Source organism: Neovison vison, chromosome 6 (genome assembly GCF_020171115.1).
Source record: "Neovison vison isolate M4711 chromosome 6, ASM_NN_V1, whole genome shotgun sequence".
Taxonomy (NCBI): domain Eukaryota; kingdom Metazoa; phylum Chordata; class Mammalia; order Carnivora; family Mustelidae; genus Neogale; species Neogale vison.
This window is the reverse complement of record NC_058096.1, coordinates 169,847,198-169,866,181: the sequence shown is the minus strand read 5'-3', so window position 1 is coordinate 169,866,181 and position 18,984 is coordinate 169,847,198. Positions and strand designations below refer to the sequence as shown.

Sequence of the window (18,984 nt, the reverse complement as noted above, 5' to 3'; positions counted from 1 at the left end):
AACAATGACATAGTGAACATTCTCTGGACATCCTTGTATGCACTACCTGTTGTTTTCCAAGTGAAGTAAATCACAGACATCAGTGTAAATAAAGGGCTCTCTGATCTGTCTTCATAAGAAGAGTATACTCCCCCTACTGCCGCTTTTAAGGTTGATCTTTTTAAGGGGGACACTATGCACAAACACTAGACCAAACATTATAAGTGATATGCTCCCTTCGAGCCATGAGTTTATATGAAATTTACCCTCAACATTCAGAGGACAGAACCTATTTCCTTAGCTATGGTCAGGTATGCTCCAAAGTTTAGCAGTGGTGGAAGCCCTAGGTTTTTCTGGTCTTGGTTTCAATGTATCCTGGTTTCCTGTGATTTGAGATGAAGGTGAGGCAACTTCAGACTGAAGCAAGCTAACGAATGGACAGTGAATGCCCAGAATGATCATGGGAAAAAAACTAAAACATAAACAGAATTCCGGAGTCTGGAGAAGATGGCAGCTGGGCAAATGATCCAGACATTCCCTTAATTCTTTTAGGCTGTAATACAAGACTCCTAGACCACTTCCCTTCCCTAAGACTAGCTTATTTCAAGATACTTCTTTGTGAAACCAGCAACTGTTCCCTTAGAAATACCTCCCAACTGGAGTAAGAAAAAAGTTACATATTCTATTTCCTCATAGTATTAACTAGAGAGCCTTAAACATAACTGCCTCATGTGTTATTTTCGCAAATGGCCTGGCAATGTACCTGTAAAAGGTTTGAATTTGGCAACTAGGATAAATGCCTCCTTTGCTATAGCAGAAGACAGACAAGATGGCCCTGAGTCTTGTCAGAGCAGCTCCTGAAGTGGTAACCAAAGGATGTAATAATGCAGGTGGTCTATATACCGAGACCTGTGATCCTCAGAACATTTCCTAGGAACACAAGCAAGCACCCTACAGGGTACAGCCTTTCAAGAAATGCACATCATTTGAAGGGTAGGTATATTACTTGGTATAACCTTCTCTTGATACTCTACAGTCCTCATCTTTTTTCTTAAACTTTTCATTATTATGGTAAAATATGCCTAACATTAAATTTTAACCATTTTAGAGTGCACAATTCAGCGGAATTTAGTAAATTCATAATGGTGTACAACCACCACTTCCATCAAATTCTAGAACACTTTCATCACCCCAAGAAGAAATCCCCTATCCCTTAGCTATTACTCCCTATTTCCCCTTCCTGCAGCCCCTGGCAACTGCTCAGCTATTTTCTGTCTCCATAGATTTGCCTGTTCTAGACATTTCATGTAATGGAATCACATAATATGTGGTCTTTTGTGACTGGCTTTTTTTCACTGAGCATGTTTCCCAGATTCATCCATGTTATAGCATGCATCAGTATTTTATTCCTTTTTCTTCTTCTTCTTTTTTATTGTGGTAAAAGACACATAACATAAAACCTACCACCTTAATTAACCTTTTTTAAGTGTACAGCTCAGTGGTATTAAATCCATTCATAATGGGGTGCAGCCGTCACTACCATCCAACTCCATAGCTCTTTCCATCTTGTAAAACTGAAACTCTATGGTCATTAAACAAGAACCCCTCATTCCCTTCAACCCCCGGCCCCTGCCAACCACCATTCTACTTGTTGTTAGTCTTTTGCTTTTACAAACGCAAGCCTTTGTGCTAACCTGGATGTCCCGGGCCCGTTCATAGGACTGATATGCAATTTTCTCTTCCATGCTGGCCAACTCCTGCTTCAAGTTTAAGATTTCATTCTGATGGAGTTCCGTTAGGTCATTTAGTTGTTCTTCTAATCGTTCACATCTACGAAGGTGGGGGGACAGTTAGAATTTTATGCATTCTATATTTTTCCTGGTATTATTCACATATAATCCCCAAAACCCATTCTGCAAAGGAAGAAAACAAAAGCACAAAGAAATTAAGTCAGTGGCCTGGGATAAAGGGGCATTCTAGTGGGGACAGCTCTTAGTCCCTGGAATGGACAGCTTGTCACAAGGCCATATCATAGCAGCAACATGGTTCTTCCACAATCTTCTCAACACACAGTATTTGCAGCAATGCCAGCAGCCCTGGTTAGCTTGGAGCATACTTATAATAAATGAGGGAGTTCTTACTCCATTCTGAACAGCAAAGGGGAGAGGCAAAAACTAGAATACAATTAAGCAGGTTTCATCACAAGATAAACAGCACATAAATGAAAACTGACCTTCTGGTGTCACCAGTAGCTTATCCTGATACTGGACAGGTCACTCACCTGGATGTTCATGGTTCAGAGACCTTCATCCCCATGGCCAAGCACAGTGTCTAGTAGGACATCTCAGTCAACAAATATTTACTGAGAGTCTGCTGTGTACCAGGTATGTTCAAAGTACTGGGAATACAGTGTGGTAAGCAACACAGAATGCCTGCCCACAGCAGTTTACATGCTAAGATGTATGTGTGTTGAGGGCGGGGGGCAGAAAAACCAAGACAACTGCAAGTATGGATAAGTAAAATGAAGATTAATAGGGGTATATATATGACAGAGTGCCCGGTGGTTGGTTAAGCTGGAATAGTCAGAAGAACTCTTCCCTGTTCAGTGCTCTCCAATGATGACAGATGAAGCTTGAATGATGATACGAATGGACTTATGAAGATGTGGGAGGAGAGTATCTTAAAGCAGAAGGAATACCAAGTATCAAGGTCTCAAGGAATACCAAGCTTCTTAAAGCAGAAGGAATACCAAGAACTAGCGTGGCAGGTCTGAGGGACACAAAATAGGCCAGTATGGCTATAACTGAGAAAAAACCAGGAAGAATGGCGGGAGATAAAGTTCCTTGGGAACAGGCCATTTAATTCATCTTGTATCTCTAGCACTTAGGGCTACCTATGAGAAGGTTATCTACTTAAAGGTAGAACCTGGGCTGGGTACCTAAGGACCAGTAGGGCTGAAACAAATTTTAAGGACAAGATCAGAGATTTTAGGTAGAAAAAGAACATGGGTAAAGGATAGGAGATAAAAATGGAAATCTGGCCTTAAGAGGTAGGTATGGGAGTTGGCTTTCTGGAACAGATAGTAAATGGGCCCAAAGCAGATTGCTGATGGGGGAGGGATGACATGAGGAACATAGCATTTTAGGAATATGGGTTATGAAGAGGAGAAGAGGACAGACTGGGGTAGGCTGTGTGTGGGAATTCCAGGAACCAGACAAAGAGATACGTAGGTGGGAGGACAGTTGAACACTATACATTAAAAAAGACTAGAAAGGGAACAATAAACACATCTCTGGTTTGTGGTGAATAAAATGTAAATCTCTCAGTCAGACAGAAGGCTCAGGTCGACAGGAGAATACACTACTACTGAACACTACTGGGGCAAACACACACCCAATGCTAACACAGAAGCCTCAAGAGACTCTGTATTAAAAAAAATAAATAAATAAAGACGACATTTAAAACTACCCTCCCTTTCCTTGTTTTTAATCTCACATATAGCACACCAACTTTTAAGGAATACACAGAAGTTTTCTGTTTAAGGTAATTCTCATACTGCAGCATCACTGATATTCTCCCTCCCAATAATTATATAATGATTATATCCTACACTCCATTCTTTCTCTAAGAAACAAGTATTTTTATTTAAAAGGCACAATCTAACCCTTTTTACTGTATTACTGAATCCTACTGAGTTCTCCTTTATCCTTAATAGGCATCTGTATTGTTTTCTCTAGCACTGAAATTCTGTTACTGAAGTGATGGAACAGATCAAAAAGTGTTTCCACCTGTTACCTGTAACTCAGGCCGTATTCTCTGTGACTGTCTTTTCACTTCATCTGCTGCCTAGGGCATGTGCTCAGAAACAGGCACCACCTCTAGAACTGATTTTCTATCAAATTTTAAGTCTACCAACTGCCATAACAATATGTGGACATACTACTGCCTTTTCAGGTTCGTCCTATTTTATTTAAATAAGCTCACTATTCTGTGCTGTTTTTAGGGTTTGATGACTTCATCATTCTTTCTCCTTACCAGAGATGGGACAGAGGCTTTATAAAAGGAGTGTTCCAAACTCTCAATCCCTTGAGATTTAAGGGAAGAGTGGGGCCTAGAAGCAAATAACCCTCCTAAGCTAAGGATTGATGCTGGGTGGCAGGAAGGGGAGCAGGGCAGTGGTGACTATCAGTCTGCTGATGAGAACAGACCCACCTGTGACATTTTCGCATGTGTTCCATAACTGTATAGTCTTTCAGGAATGTTGGAGAATATATGATATAAACATGGCTCATGCATACCATTAAAACAGAAAAGTAGCAGCAGCTGCTGCCATTTATTTAGTGTATGTTATATATCCAAATTAATTTTTTAAAAGTTTATTTATTTGGTGGGGGGAGAGGCAGAGAGAAACTCAAGCAGAGTCTGTGCTGAGTGTGGAGCCTGAAGCAGGCTTGATCCCAGGACCCTGAGATCATGACCTGAGCCAAAACCAAGGATAGCTGACTGCACCACTCAGGTGCCCCAATCGAAATTCATTTTTAAAACTCCAAGAGGGTAGTAGGTATTATCTTCACTTTACAGATAAGGAAACTGAAGCTCAGAGAGGTAAAGTGACTTGTCTAAGGGCACACAGAAATAAAGTAGAGCAAAGACTCAAATCCATGTATCCTGACTTTAAACCCAAGTTTTTAACCTCTGCACTGTGCTGCCACTTTGAAACTACTGAAGAAGCCCAGATGAGCTAAATTCCCTTTTGTAAGTAAGAAATCTGAGTCATGTCTATAGTTGATCCAAATTACATAGCCACACAGGGAGCTGGACCAAACTACAGAGACATGATTGTTTGGAGCCTGATGTCAAGGTGGAGTCAACAGGAGGAGGAATGTAGTAACTCTATATACCTAGAATCAAAAAGAGGATAATAAGAAGTGTTGGGGAGGATGTGAATAAATTTGAACTCTCATACAGCTGGTAGGAATATAAATGGTGTCTCAAGCTTTGGAAAACAGTTTGGCAGTTCCTCCAAAAGTTAAATATAGAATCACTGTATCACCCAGAAATTCCACTCCAGGTATACACTGAAGAGAAATTAAAATGTATTTCCACACAAAAGGGTGTACACAAACATTCACAACAACATTATTCTTGATGGCCAAAAAGTGGAAACAAGTAAATGTCCATCAACTGATGAATGGATAAATAAAATGTGGAGCAACCGTACAATGGAATATTATTTGGAAATGAAATGAAATAATGACACATGCTACAAGATAGATGTATACTTCCTGAATACATTATTCTAAGTGAAAGACACTGGTCAGAAAGGACCACAAACTGCCTGGGTGGCGCAGTTGGTTAAACGACTGCCTCCGGCTCAGGGCGTGATCCTGGAGTCCCGGGATCGAGTCCCACATCAGGCTCCCAGCTCCATGGGGAGTCTGCTTCTCCCTCTGACCTTCTTCTCACTGTCTCTCTCTCTCAAATAAATAAAATAAAATCTTAAAAAAAAAAAAAAAAAAAAAAAAAAAGAAAGGACCACAAACTGCATGATGCCATGTATATGAAATGTCCCAAATAGGTAAATCTATAGAGATAAGGATTAATGATTGCCAAGATCTGGGTGTAATGGGAAGATTGGAGGGCAATAAAGATGCCCTTAAACTGATTATGGTGATAGCTGTATATAGCTGTAAATACACTAAAAATCACTGATATGTATACTTTCTCGTTGTTTTTTAAGATTTTATTTGAGACAGAGACAGACAGACAGAGAATGAGCAGGGGGAGGGGCAGAGGTAGAAACAGACTCCTCACTTAGCAGGGAGTCCCACCTGGGGCTGGATCCCAGAACCCGGGATCATGACCTGAGCCAAAGGCAGACACCTAACTATTGAGCCACCCAGGCACCCCTGATCTGTATACTTTGAATGGGTGAATTCTATGGTATATAAATAATATCTCAATGAAGCTGTTAACAAAGATTATGGATGTCTGCAATTTACTGTGAAATGCATTTAAAAAAATGAGAGGAAGGTGGCACCCGTGTGGCTCACTCAGTTAGGTGTCCGACTTGATTTTCGCTCAGGTCATGGTCTCAGGGTCGTGAGATGGAGCCCATGTTGGCCTCTGTGCGCAATGCAGAGTCTGCTTGAGATTCTCTCCCTCTCCCTCTGCCCCTTCCCCCACTCTCTCTAATAAATAAATAAATCTTTTTAAAAAATGAGAGGAAGGATGGATAGATGGGAAAATATATGAGAAAACACAGCAGAATGTAGAATCTAAGAAGTGGGTGGTATGAGTGCTCACTGTATAACTGTTTTCAACTTTGCAGCATATTTAAGGTTTATAATAAACACTAGGGAAAAATGATTATAGCAGGAAAACTTGGGTTTGAGTCCTAGGTCTGCCTCTCTTAAACTGTTAGTTAAGTTAGCTTGCTTTTCCAAGCAAGTTCCTTCATCTGTAAAATGAGGGTAATCATCTTAATCTTTTATATTCATGTCAACACAAAACCATTGTTTAAAAATGTCAATTTGGGGGCGCCTGGGTGGCTCAGTGGGTTAGGCCGCTGCCTTCGGCTCGGGTCGTGATCTCAGGGTCCTGGGATCGCGTCCCGCATCGGGCTCTCCGCTCAGCAGGGAGCCTGCTTCCTCCTCTCTCTCTCTCTCTGCCTGCCTCTCTGCCTACTTGTGATCTCTCTCTGTCAAATAAATAAATAAAATCTTAAAAAAAAAAAAAGTCAGTTTGTTCTCCTTTCCATCTTCACAATGTACCCAAACATAATGGCCCTTTCCTTCCTACCTTCCTTTTCTTCCTCACTCTTTCTTTCTGTTTTACTTATTTATTTGTCAGAAAGAGAGAGAGAGAGAGAAAAAGCAGGGGGAGTGGCAGGCAGAGGGAGAAGCAGACTCCCTGCTGAGCAAGGAACTGGACCCAGGACTTGATCCCAGAACCCTGGGATCATGACCCAAGCAGAAGACAGACACCCAACAGACTGAGCCATCCAGGAATCCCACATAAAGGCCTTTTTGAAAATGTTTCTACTTATTAAAGAAGACATCACTTGAAAACATGCTCCCTGAAAGGAATTCAAGGGCAATTTGAAAAACTTTTTAGCCAGCCAAATATTTCCAGTGGTGACTAATTCATGGCCTTAATCTCATTTTAGGCTCATTGCAGTCCACATCACTGTGCTAACTATACAATAAATCCAAATATCTCACACTCGATTTTACAGGTCTCAAAGATTATCACTATCATACACCTCCCTATACATCTAGAGCTGTTAAAATCAGTATGTTGCGAAGAGAAGTATACCACAAATATTTGAAGTATTGTTTGAAAGGTAACATAGGCTCCTTTAAAAGAAGGAATCTTAAACTCTGGAGGCTAGAAAAGATCTTAGAAATCTAGTTACATCTCTTTCAACCGAGGAATTATTTCTATGACACCCCTGAAGAGCATTGAATACCTCCAGCGGCAGGGTTTCATTTTTCTTAAGGCAGTGTTTTTCACTATTAGAGAAGTTCTTTTTAAAACTGAACTAAAACCTAGCTATTTGTAAGTCTCACCCCACAGTCTTTGGAACCACAAAAACAAGCTACTCCCTTGCCTGCATTACCTCTGCTACCTGCATTCACCAACAGGAAGTAGTTTCCCCGTGTAATTCTATAGGACAAATCCCTGGTAAAGTCTTAACTGCGCTTGCATCTGTTAGTGTCATTTTGAACTCTGCTGATGGTGGTTTCTTTCAGCACTCTCTCTGTGCACATATTTGTAAAGATAAGCCTGTCTTCTATTGTCTTCATCCTGGGTGAAGACACAGAGGCCCAGAAGAGGGCAAGACCAGGCCAGAGCTCACATTGCTACGAGAGAATATTCCAGCCCCTAGCCTAGGCGAGGGTGACATATACTTTGATGTGCATTATAAAAGACTGGGTGAAAAGACCTTTCTGCCCCACCTCTTCACCAAATTATCAGCAGTAGCAAGTCCATGTTGGGGGATCAAGGTTTAAGTTAGCCTATTCTGTCATTTTATCTGTGTTTAGGAGTCCCATAGCTACACATCTAGTTGAAAAGAAAAACTGCATTCACATCTGTGTTTTATTTTTCTAATGTTTCTGTGAGCAGCTACTGACTGAAAGGGACAAGAATAAAGTGAGCAGAAAGATGCCAAGTGCCAGGCAGATTAAGGTACAAAATATGTTTCTTCCCCCAAAGTTTTAACACTCCTTTTTTTTTTTTTAAAGATTTTTTTTTTTTTCTGATTGGATCTTTATTTCGATTAAGGAGTTACTGCTAACTTTAAGTATGATAATGGAATTGTAATTTCTTTCAAAAAAGACTGTATTTTACAGAACTATATACAGAATAATTAGGGTTGAAATGAGGTAAAGTACGGTATTTGTTCCAAAATAATACTTGGTGAGGGTTAAAATGAAGATAAGATAAACAAAATTGTTTACAAATTGATAATAGTTGAATGCTATACCCAACATGGGGCTCGAACTTAACTCTGAGGTGAACAGCCACATGCTCTACTGAGCCAGCCAGGTGCCCCAACACTCTTAATATGCTGTTGAAATGCTATCCTTGAACCCCACGTTCTTTTTTTTTTTTTTAAAAGATTTTATTTATTTATTTGTCAGAGAGAGAGGGAGAGAGAGCAAGCACAGGCAGACAGAGAGGCAGGCAGAGGCAGAGGGAGAAGCAGGCTCCCCGCCGAGCAAGGAGCCCGATGTGGGACTCGATCCCAGGACGCTGGGATCATGACCCGAGCCAAAGGCTCCTAACCAACTGAGCCACACAGACGTCCCGAACCCCATGTTCTTTTCTAAATTTTAGATCCAAATTGGTGTAAGACATTCAGTTTTTTTTTTTTAGTATATATAATTTTAAGTCCCTATTTAATTAGAACGTGCATTACTGACTTCTTTCATCCATTGTTCGAGTTTTTCCCCCCTTCTTGAAGTATATCCTTTAGTATTTCCTTCAGCAAAGGTGTCCATGAGTGGTAATTTTTGTTTACATATGTCTGAAAGTTCTCAATTTCATTCTCTTTCTTGAATAATAAATTAGGTGGACCCAGCATTCTGAGGTCACAGTTATTCTTCCCTGGCACTCTGAAGGTATTATTGCTTTGTCTTCTGGCCGTATAATCTCTCGCTTGTTTGGTCCATTTCACATTGAGTTTCTTTCATCATCTGGATTTCCCTGTGCCATCTGCAACTTTTACTTGACAGTATTTTATGGAGTTCCCTCCTACATGTATCTTTCAGATTCCTTTTTGGGCTATTTCATGGCTTTGCATTGTGATAAAATATGTTTTGGATACTTTCACTTGTGAATACCTAAGAGGATTTATTAATAACACTTCAGGCTGTCCCTCAGATTTTTATCTGTTTGTAAAGAGGGAAATTCTGTAGTTATGCAACACTATATGTAAGTATGTAACACTGTATATGAATCACAGAGTACTTACAAAAGTCCTCAGCACTTGTTCCCAACATTCTTAAACCTTATTATAAGCCAATGTTTATCATAAAATGGTCACTAACATGACAAAGGTTCTGGAAACTATTTTCATACTGGATTTGGTTTTTCTTTAAAAATTTTTTTCTTGGGCACCTGGGTAGCTCAGTGGGTTAAGCCTCTGCCTTCGGCTTGGGTCATGATCTCAGGGTCCTGGGATCAAGCCCTGCATTGGCCTCTCTGCTTGGCAGGGAGCCGCTTCCTCCTCTCCCTCTGCTTGCTGCTCTGTCTACTTGTGATCTCTCTCTCTATCAAATAAATAAATAAAATCTTTAAAAAAGTTTTATATTTTTCTTTAAAAGATTTTTTTTTTATAGATTTTATTTATTTATTTGACAGAGAGAGATCACAAGCAGGCAGAGAGGCAGGCAGAGAGAGAGAGGAGGAAGCAGGCTCCCTGCTGAGCAGAGAGCCCGATGCAGGCCTCGATCCCAGGACCCTGAGATCATGACCTGAGCCGAAGGCAGCGGCTTAACCCACTGAGCCACCCAGGCGCCCCAAGATTTTTTTTTTTTTTAAAGATTTTATTTATTTATTTGACAGACAGAGATCACAAGTAGGCAGAGAGGCAGGCAGAGAGAGAGAAGAGGAAGCAGGCTCCCTGCAGAGCAGACAGTCTGATACGGGGCTCATCCCTGGAATCATGACCTGAGCGGAAGGCAGAGGTTTTAGCCCACTGAGCCACCCAGGTGCCCCCAAAGATTTTTTTTTTTTTTAATTTGAGAGCACACACACATAGGAATGGGGAGCGGAGGGCAGAGGGAGAAGCAGACTCCCTGCTAAGCAGGGAGCCTAAGACAACGGCTGCAGGGCTGGATCCCAGGACCGAGATCATGACCTGAGGCAAAGGCAGACAGATAACTTAACCCACTTAGCCACCCAGACACCTCTGTTTTTATCCAATTTTTACCAGCTGATAATCTGTTCAGTCTGGGTTTTGGTTTCAAACCCTGGCTGTGCAACCCACCAGTGTGGGTGATCCTGTGAAGAGGCAATCTACCTACTCCAAAGGGCAACTGTGAAGTTGAACAGAAGTTAGACGTCAAATGCCCTGCACAGAAATGGAGCTCAGTGGGGAAGATTCATCACGGGTATACATTTGGGTTTCATTTTTGTCTTTTACAATCTTCCCAGGTCCCTCCAACAATCCCTAGTGAGAAAGTTCAAAAGGACTGCTTGTTGACCTCAAGTGCTGTGTGGCTCCAACATTCAAGGCTTCCCCCTTCTGACTTTTTCCCTGTCTAGTCCTCCACTTCTTTATCTATCACTACACCCTCAATTTTACATTTTCTAAAATCTTCACTGTTCCAGTATACTTTTCCCTGACATCTCACAAATGGGTTTTCTGGGTACATATTCTGTCCTTCTCAAAAAGGACAAGAGAGGCACAAGCCTCTTTTCTTACTTGCTCATCAGGAGGGCCAACACATACAAACGGGTTCCTGCTATTTCCCTGACTCAAGTTTGCCAAATAACTAAGTCCATTCACTGGCCTGTTCCAAACTTTCCTTCAAATTGATGAAACTGTCCTACCTACCTTCCTTTCATGGTATGTGTTTTGTATGCGCAAGAGGGAAAGTATCTCAAATAAATTTCATCTGATCTTTGCAAATCTCTGGAGAGAGCTGAATAGAAACTGCTAATCCTCACTATGCTCCTGTGTAAAATGAAGTCCTTCAGAGATTGAATAATTTACTCATGGTTACATGAGAAATTAACAGCAAGACTTCCTCAAGCTGAGAATCTTCCCAAATGAGAAAATACACTACTGTTCCCAGAGATAGTACTTAAAATAGTGAAATAGCATTTGGGTAAGTAGAATGTGCTCCATTTCCCTGCAGATGAAAACAGACCAACATGTTAGGAGACTTGCCAAGGTGACATAAAGCTGCAGAACTCAAGGGTGAAGCAAGACCTACAATGGGTCCAATTGAAACAGCCTCATTAATTCACCAACTAATAACTACTAGCATTTGCTTTCCTCTTCAAGTCATAAGAATTACCTGGAGAATGATGACTTTCTGAAAGAACAGAAAAGTCACAACTGTTATTGTGTAGCTGAAACCCTATTACACTTACACTTTTTTTTTTTTTTTTTTAAGTAGGCTCTACACCCAACTTGGGGCTCAAACTCACGACCCTGAGATCAAGAGTTACCTGATCTACCAGCTGAGCCAGTCAGGCGCCCCTACACTTACACAGCTATGTTTGGGTTACCACAGTAAGCGCCTCCAATCTGCAGGAAACATCAGGGAGAAAACCAAGAAAGTCTTAAACTTTGAGGCTTTTGTAAAATATGATGAACAAAGAGGCTGGCAAGATGCCCTTGGTGCTTGGAATGTAGGTCTTCTGGGTTGCCTCAGCACCTTAAAGATCTTTACTGGGCCTGTCATTACTGAAACACTTTTGCTGATTTGTTCACCCAGGTCATGGAAGTTTGCTTCTTACTCTTTTCACAACCTCACAACCCACAATTCGAAAGCACAAACCTGATCAAGCTTAGCAATTTCCAACCAAACATTTTTCAGTGCCATCAGTCATTTTTATGTGGCTTACATAATCTACATACGAAATTATGGCCTGAAATCAGGCTAACACAAAGAGCCCAGTAAAGATGATGTAATGTCATTTTGGGTGGGGAAGAATTTAGGGTTCAATCTACATTTAGTTAATCACTGTAAACATCAAAGTACCAAAACACTAACACCAATAATAACAAAAGCCATAACCACCACCCCCACACCCATGTCTTTTTATGTGTGGCATCTGCCTCTGATTCATGAAGACATTTCTACATTAATCCTTGTCCCTGGGAGGTACTTCAATTTCTAATTAAGAAATGGGAGGCTGAGAAAGATGCAGTAACTTCCCCTTACTAGGTTAATGAGGTGTACTGAGAATCCTAAACACTTGGTTCATGCTTCCTGTTTCTAGATTTCTTTTATTATTGTATTTAAAAAAACGTACTGTTTCTATACCCCTAATCAAATGCAAAATGTAAACAACAACAAAAGGAAGAAAATACCCATTACTCCAGTTCCTACTGATTTCCCACTACTCCCATTATTATTATCTCTTTTACTTTACTTGCTAGTGTTTACTTCCTACCTAAATCCTAAAATAGGGAAGTAAAATACCCAGGGAATTCAAAGAAAGAACATGTCTGTCCTCTCATTAAATATTAGTATCAAATCAAAGAGTGGGGGTAGGGAAGGAAAGGTATACTGTGTACAGTCTTTCACATGTGATTAAAAAAAAATTTTTTTTAAAGATTTTATTTATTTATTTGACAGACAGAGATCACAAGTAAGCAGAGAGGCACGCAGAGAGAGGGGGGAAAGCAGGCTCCCTGCTGAGCAGAGAGCCTGACATGGGGCTAGATCCCAGGACCCTGGGATCATGACCTGAGCCAAAGGCAGAGGCTTTAACCCACTGAGCCACCCAGGTGCCCCAACATGTGATTTTTTAAAATCAAGAACTCTAAGGGATTTTAATCTATTGATATGATGCCAATTAGAGCTCTCTGGACATGCAGTTGGGGGGGCAATTTTTGGTCCTACAAGTATATGATTTTGGCACGTGCTTTCCATGAGACTCTGGCTGGATCACAGAAGAATATAAGATTAATACTCATTTTGAGACTTTTTACTCAAAAGTCCTTCCCAAATCATTATAACTCAAAGAAAACTTAGACACTTGAATACGGTTTGAGTTTAACTATTAGTGAACAGAAAGTCTTAAGACTGTGAGATCTTTTTTCAGTACAGGTTATGTCATATTTTGGTATGTGAAATCCATCCCTCATCCCCAAGCAAAATGTGCTCTATTTACAAGATATAAAAAAGACATCTAGATTTTGTTGTAGGTAAACAATTAATAAATAATTGAATAAGTAATTGAATAAAATTAATAAATAATTGAAACATTGATAAAATGTTTCAGCCACTGGAGGTCAACACAGTAGTCATCTTAGATTAAAGATAAGCTAGGGCTCTTTTGTGTCAAATTCCTGATGAATGAGAAACTGGATGAGTGTCAGGCTGGGAATGTTTCACCTAGTGCATCACTCTCTGGGTGTGGCTCCAAAGTTCGGAGCCATCTCTGAGAGCAGGGATAGGGAAGTGTGCTTCCCTAATTGGGCAATAGGTCAGTAGGACAGGATGGCTGAAGAATCTTGTAGAGTAGGTACTGAGAGAAACAGAAAGAACCAGATCCTAGGGCTAACACCAACAGGAACCTGAGGTAACTTCTGCCAGGGTTTGATTAGAACAGACACAGCTGGGGTAGAGGTATGACATGTGGTGGGAACTTGAATATATTCCTGGCTGAATTGGGGAAAGTGGATGTTCCTTCTTTACCTTTTGTTACTTCATTTGTGTTGAAGCCTGAAAAGAGGCTAGGAAACACTGAACTAGCCTGTAGTTGGAAAGGAAAAAGCACAGCATCAATCCCTGAAATGTTCAGGGCAGGCAGTACATTACCTTAAAGACAAGAAACAGCAGATGCCTATAGCATAGAGGGAATAAATAAAAGCCGGGGGAGAGGAGGTTTCTAGGCAATCTGAAAACTTGGTAATGACAGATTTCTTTCTTTCTCTTTTTTGAAAAATTAACATATAGTGTATTATTTGCCCGAGGGATACAGGTCTGTGAATCGTCAGGCTTACACACTTCACAGCACTCACTATAGCACATACCCTCATACCACATACCCTCCCCAATGTCCATAACCCCTCCCGATGGCAACCCTCAGTTTGTTTTGTGAGATTGAGTCTCTTACGGTTTGGGTAATGACAGATTTCTAATATCCTGTCACACTACACACCATACTAGGTGCTTCACGTATATTATTATCTCCTTTAATAATCTCAACAACCCTGTATAGTATTTATCATTATCTTGTTTTTATTTATTTATTTAAAGATTTAATTTATTTATTTGACAGACAGAGACCACAAGTAGGCACAGAGGCAGAGAGAGAGAGAGCAGGATGCAGGCTCCCCGCTGAGCAGAGAGCCCGATGCGGGCTTGATCCCAGGACCCTGGGATCATGACCTGAGCCAAAGGCAGAGGCTTTAACCAACTGAGCCACCCAGGCGCCCCTCATTATCTTGTTTTTATAGAGGAAACTGAGGCTCAGAGGAATTACACACAGTCATACAAAAGAGCTGGCAAGTGAATGCGGGTTTGTCTAACCTCAATCACTTACTGAAGTGAGTAAGTTTTCTCTCCCTCTCCTCACCTTCCCTTCCATTCTTCCTCCTTTAACTCTTCAGTGGCTATGTTGGAAGAGCACATCTGTAAATCTCTTTTATGGAAGGTCTTACTTTTCCTAAGAATGTATCTCAGTTGGGCTTTAATTCTCTATAGGAGCTAATTTGATCCAATATTTTCAAGTTTCTATTTCAAACTCATCGTCCAAACCTAGTCTACATATACTCTGGAGACTCTCAGATCAATTTATAATTGATACAGGCCTAACACCTGGAATAAAGGGGCCAAAACAGCGTCTCTGGTGATATTTTTCTTTTTTAAGATTTTATTTATTTATTTATTTGAGAGAGAGAGAGAGAGAGAGAGCACGCATGAGAGGGCAGAAGATCAGAGGGAGAAGCAGACTCCCCACAGAGCTGGGAGTCTGAAGCAGGACTCGATCCCAGCACTCCAGGATCATGACCTGAGCCAAAGACAGTTGCTTAACCGACTGAGCCACCTAGGCACCCTGATCATATTTTTCTAATATCTAGTGATGGTAAAATAAAACAGTATTTAACTGATCATTTGTTTAGTTAAAACTCCAATGGCTTGCGCCTAACTGGGTTAGCCTAGCTACCTAAGGTTGTGCTGCATGCGACAACTACTCTGGTGACTGCCTTCTTCCGTATTTTTGCTCTTATGACTCAGGGCAATTTAAAATATCCCTGGGCTTAATACAAACAGTATCAGAAGCTGATTTCCAAAGGACAGCAATCCCCTTAAAATAGAAGCTTTTAAAATGGCACACTGCTCCTCATCAGGCGGAGGGTTTTTAGCCTGCCTACCTGACACTGCCACACACGGGTAGCAGCTGAGTAGGATTCCCAGCCAGATTCCTGAAGGCAAAAACTATAACAGGAACCTGTAAAACTGTCAATGAATGTTTTCCTAGTTCTCTCCTATTTTCAATATATTTTGCCACAACTCAACTTCTTCCTCTGGTAGCTCAGTAATATATTATACACCCTATGGGAACAGGACCAGTGTTCCAGTCTTTAGCAGATTAAATATATGTTAACAATTTTACTGTGTGACTTGGCAAAAGTCACTTTATCTTTCTGGGCCTTGGTGTATGTGTAAAATGAGATTAAACTAGGCATTGAACGTCCCTTCTATCCCTGAAGTACTACATGAACACAGGTTCTACTAATAAACCTGCGATAGTACTTTAATGGAATGTACAACCTACCTACACAAGTCAGCACAATCCCATCACTAGAAAAACTATCTAAACCTTGCATCCTTCTTTCCCAAAATACATGCTCTCATTCATATCTGAGAACCCAACAAACAACTCAAAGACTAAACGCCTAGTTCCTGATCAAAGGTTGAGGTGGAGCTCACATCCAAGCTGTTACATTGGCTTCCTGGGCTGAATGCCTGTGGGTGCTGAAGACTTACTCAGCCATGGCACAGTTTATGGGGGTGACGAGAGAGATTGTACTCCACAGGCTTCTGAATGTTTCTTTAGAGTAAGTAGACGGTCTTGGGTAAAAATCTTAACTTGGACTTACGGGTAGAGAGCAATAGAAGGACATTAAGTGAGTGACAATACTGAAAAGGGACTCTGAAAACTGGGAAATAAGGGTGGTAGTGAAAGTTTCCTTAGTAGGTTTCCCCTATTACTGACATAGCTGTAGAAAACCTTCCTGAGTTTGTGCAGTTGTAGATTTTTTTTTTTTTATTTTTTTTTTGCATTCACAGAATTTTATAAAATATGTTAGGGGGCGCCTGGGTGGCTCAGTGGGTTGGGCCTCTGCCTTCGGCTCGGGTCGTGGTCTCGGGGTCCTGGGATCGAGTCCCGCGTCGGGCTCTCAGCTCGGCGGGAAGCCTGCTTCCTCCTCTCTCACTCTCTGCCTGCCTCTCTGCCTACTTGTGATCTCTCTCTGTGTCAAATGAATAAATAAAATTAAAAAAAAAAATGTTAGGAACAGTGGCTCAGCTTTTAGTGAAACACACTTTGACCTGGAAATGGCCCAATACCCGATGTAGTTAATGGTTCCTAAAGCTAGACTATAGGCTAGTCTTTCAATCAAACGGACTTCAGCTAGACTATAGTCTTTAGATCATAACAGGTTTCTGGGTTGAGCCTGGGGGAAAAACCCTGTCCTGAAATAAAAACAAAACAAAACAAAAAACCACTGGCTTTGGATTCACATTATTCCTGGCTTTACCACTTACTAAGTAACCTTTTGGCAAAATGTAAAACCTCACTGGGCCTCCATTTCCTCACCTGTAGAATGAGGAAAATACAGTCCACCTAAAGGGCTACCATGAGGATTAGCAAATATATGTAAGCTATCTAGCATTATGCACACCGCAGGAGTTAAGTAAAAACTGAGCAGTAGTGTTTTCCTCCCCCTCATTTAAATAACAAGCAGCGGCTCAGTGGGTTAAGCCTCTGCCTTTGGCTCAGGTCATGATCTCAGGGTCCTGGGGAGCCTGCTTCCTCCTCTCTGCCTGCCTCTCTGCCTACTTGTGATCCCTCTCTCTGTCAAATGAATAAATAAAATCTTTAAAAAAAAAAATAACAAGCAGCAACACTGCCTGCCTTCTGTCAACTCACATATCAGTAAAATAAACTAAAGCACAGAAAATAAACTGAAATGGATCTAGAGCGGCTATGTATGCTTCAACTGGTTCTTGGTCACAGAAGAATCCCTTAAGTCCATCCCTAGCTAGCCTACTTTCTTCTTAGACAAAAAGCCAAACTTACAACAGTGCTCAAATAGAAATTAGTAAAGAGAGGCTGTTGCAGGCAGCTCAGTAACAGTGTAGAGATAGGGAAAGGAAAAAGAACAAATTTTATAAAAGCCAGACAAAAGAACTTTAAAGAGCAAGCTGTCTTGGACTGTTTACTGCACAGGCACATAATCATACCACTCTCACTTACCTGAGAGCATCACTGAGCTCGAACACCACTGTTTTATACTATTTCCAATCAAGTTAAGATTCAGTGTGTTACTCTATTAAAAGAAGGTAGGAGCGCCTGGGTGACTCAGTGGGTTAAGCCTCTGCCTTCGGCTCAGGTCATGATCTCGGGGGTCCTGGGATTGAGTCCTGCATCAGGCTCCCTGCTGAGCAGCAGGGAACCTGCTTCCCCCTCTCCCTCTGCTGCTCCCCCTGTTCGTGCTCTCTCTCCTTCTCTCACTCTCTGTCAAATAAATAAATTCTTAAAAAAAAAAAAAAGGTAGAGACATTCTCTAAAAATGCTTAAATTGCAAAAGAAAACCTTTGATGCTTAAGAATAAGCTTTAATGTGTGGGAAAACTTAACTTATATGAAATGGTCCCTCTGGACCATATACTTAACAAAATTAAGTATATTTACTGGTCAAAAACATGTAACAGAGGAGAAATTTCTAACTGCTCTATACATGGAAATATATGCAACAAAATAGCTAAGTGAAGCAGTTGTGACATTTCTGGTGCCTTTAAAGGCTTGCTTTCTTCAAGATTCCACTTTAAGGAAAGGTAATTCTAAAGTTTAAGTGATATGACAAAAGTCAGATTACACATTATATGTCTTCCCTGGCTCTCCAAGTTTTACCTCTGCTTTTGAAAATTCTTAAGTTTTTTTTATTCTTTATTCCATAAAACTAATCATTCACTCACCACAGAGAACCCAAAATGCAATGAAAGAAATGCAATTCTCATTACCTCACAAGTGGTTTGGACTTGATTCTTTTTTTTTTTTTTTTTTTAAAGATTTTATTTATTTATTTGAGAGAGAGAGACACTGAGACAGAGCATGAGCGAGGAGAAGGTCAGAGAGCGAAGCAGACTCCCCATGGAGCTGGGAGCCTGATGTGGGACTCGATCCCGGGACTCCAGGATCACGCCCTGAGCCGAAGGCAGTCGTCCAACCAACTGAGCCACCCAGGCGTCCCTGGACTTGATTCTTATAATGAGGTGATAATTACCAGCTAAAAGTTCTGTCCTGTCCCTGGATTATTTTAAATTGGTACAAAGGTGGGCCTTGGGAGACCCGTTTTTCCTCTCTGATTTTCTCGTATTGGTCTACATCTGACTTGAAGACATAACAAGCTATGAATTTTAAGCTCTGAAAGAATTAAAAAACTGGAATGTTTTTAACTGCCCATTCAAAATAAAGGGGTCAAAGCAGGCAGCTGGGTTTTTTGGTTTGTTTTTTGTTTTTTTGAGCATCTGACTGTGGGAGGCCTGGGTCTCCATGTTTAGGGGGTCTCCTCTGATAGCAG

General features: G+C 40.9%; 1 protein-coding gene across 6 annotated transcripts in view; it reads right to left on the bottom strand.

Moving 5' to 3' along the window:
• Window positions 1–18,984, bottom strand: part of TMCC1 (transmembrane and coiled-coil domain family 1) — a 255,429-nt gene that overhangs the window by 4,728 nt on the left and 231,717 nt on the right. For all 6 annotated transcript variants that reach the window (XM_044252934.1, XM_044252933.1, XM_044252932.1 and 3 more), the window contains one exon: window positions 1,674–1,809. In XM_044252934.1, coding sequence (XP_044108869.1) covers window positions 1,674–1,809 — 136 coding nt within the window. The remainder of the gene's footprint in view (window positions 1–1,673; window positions 1,810–18,984) is intronic.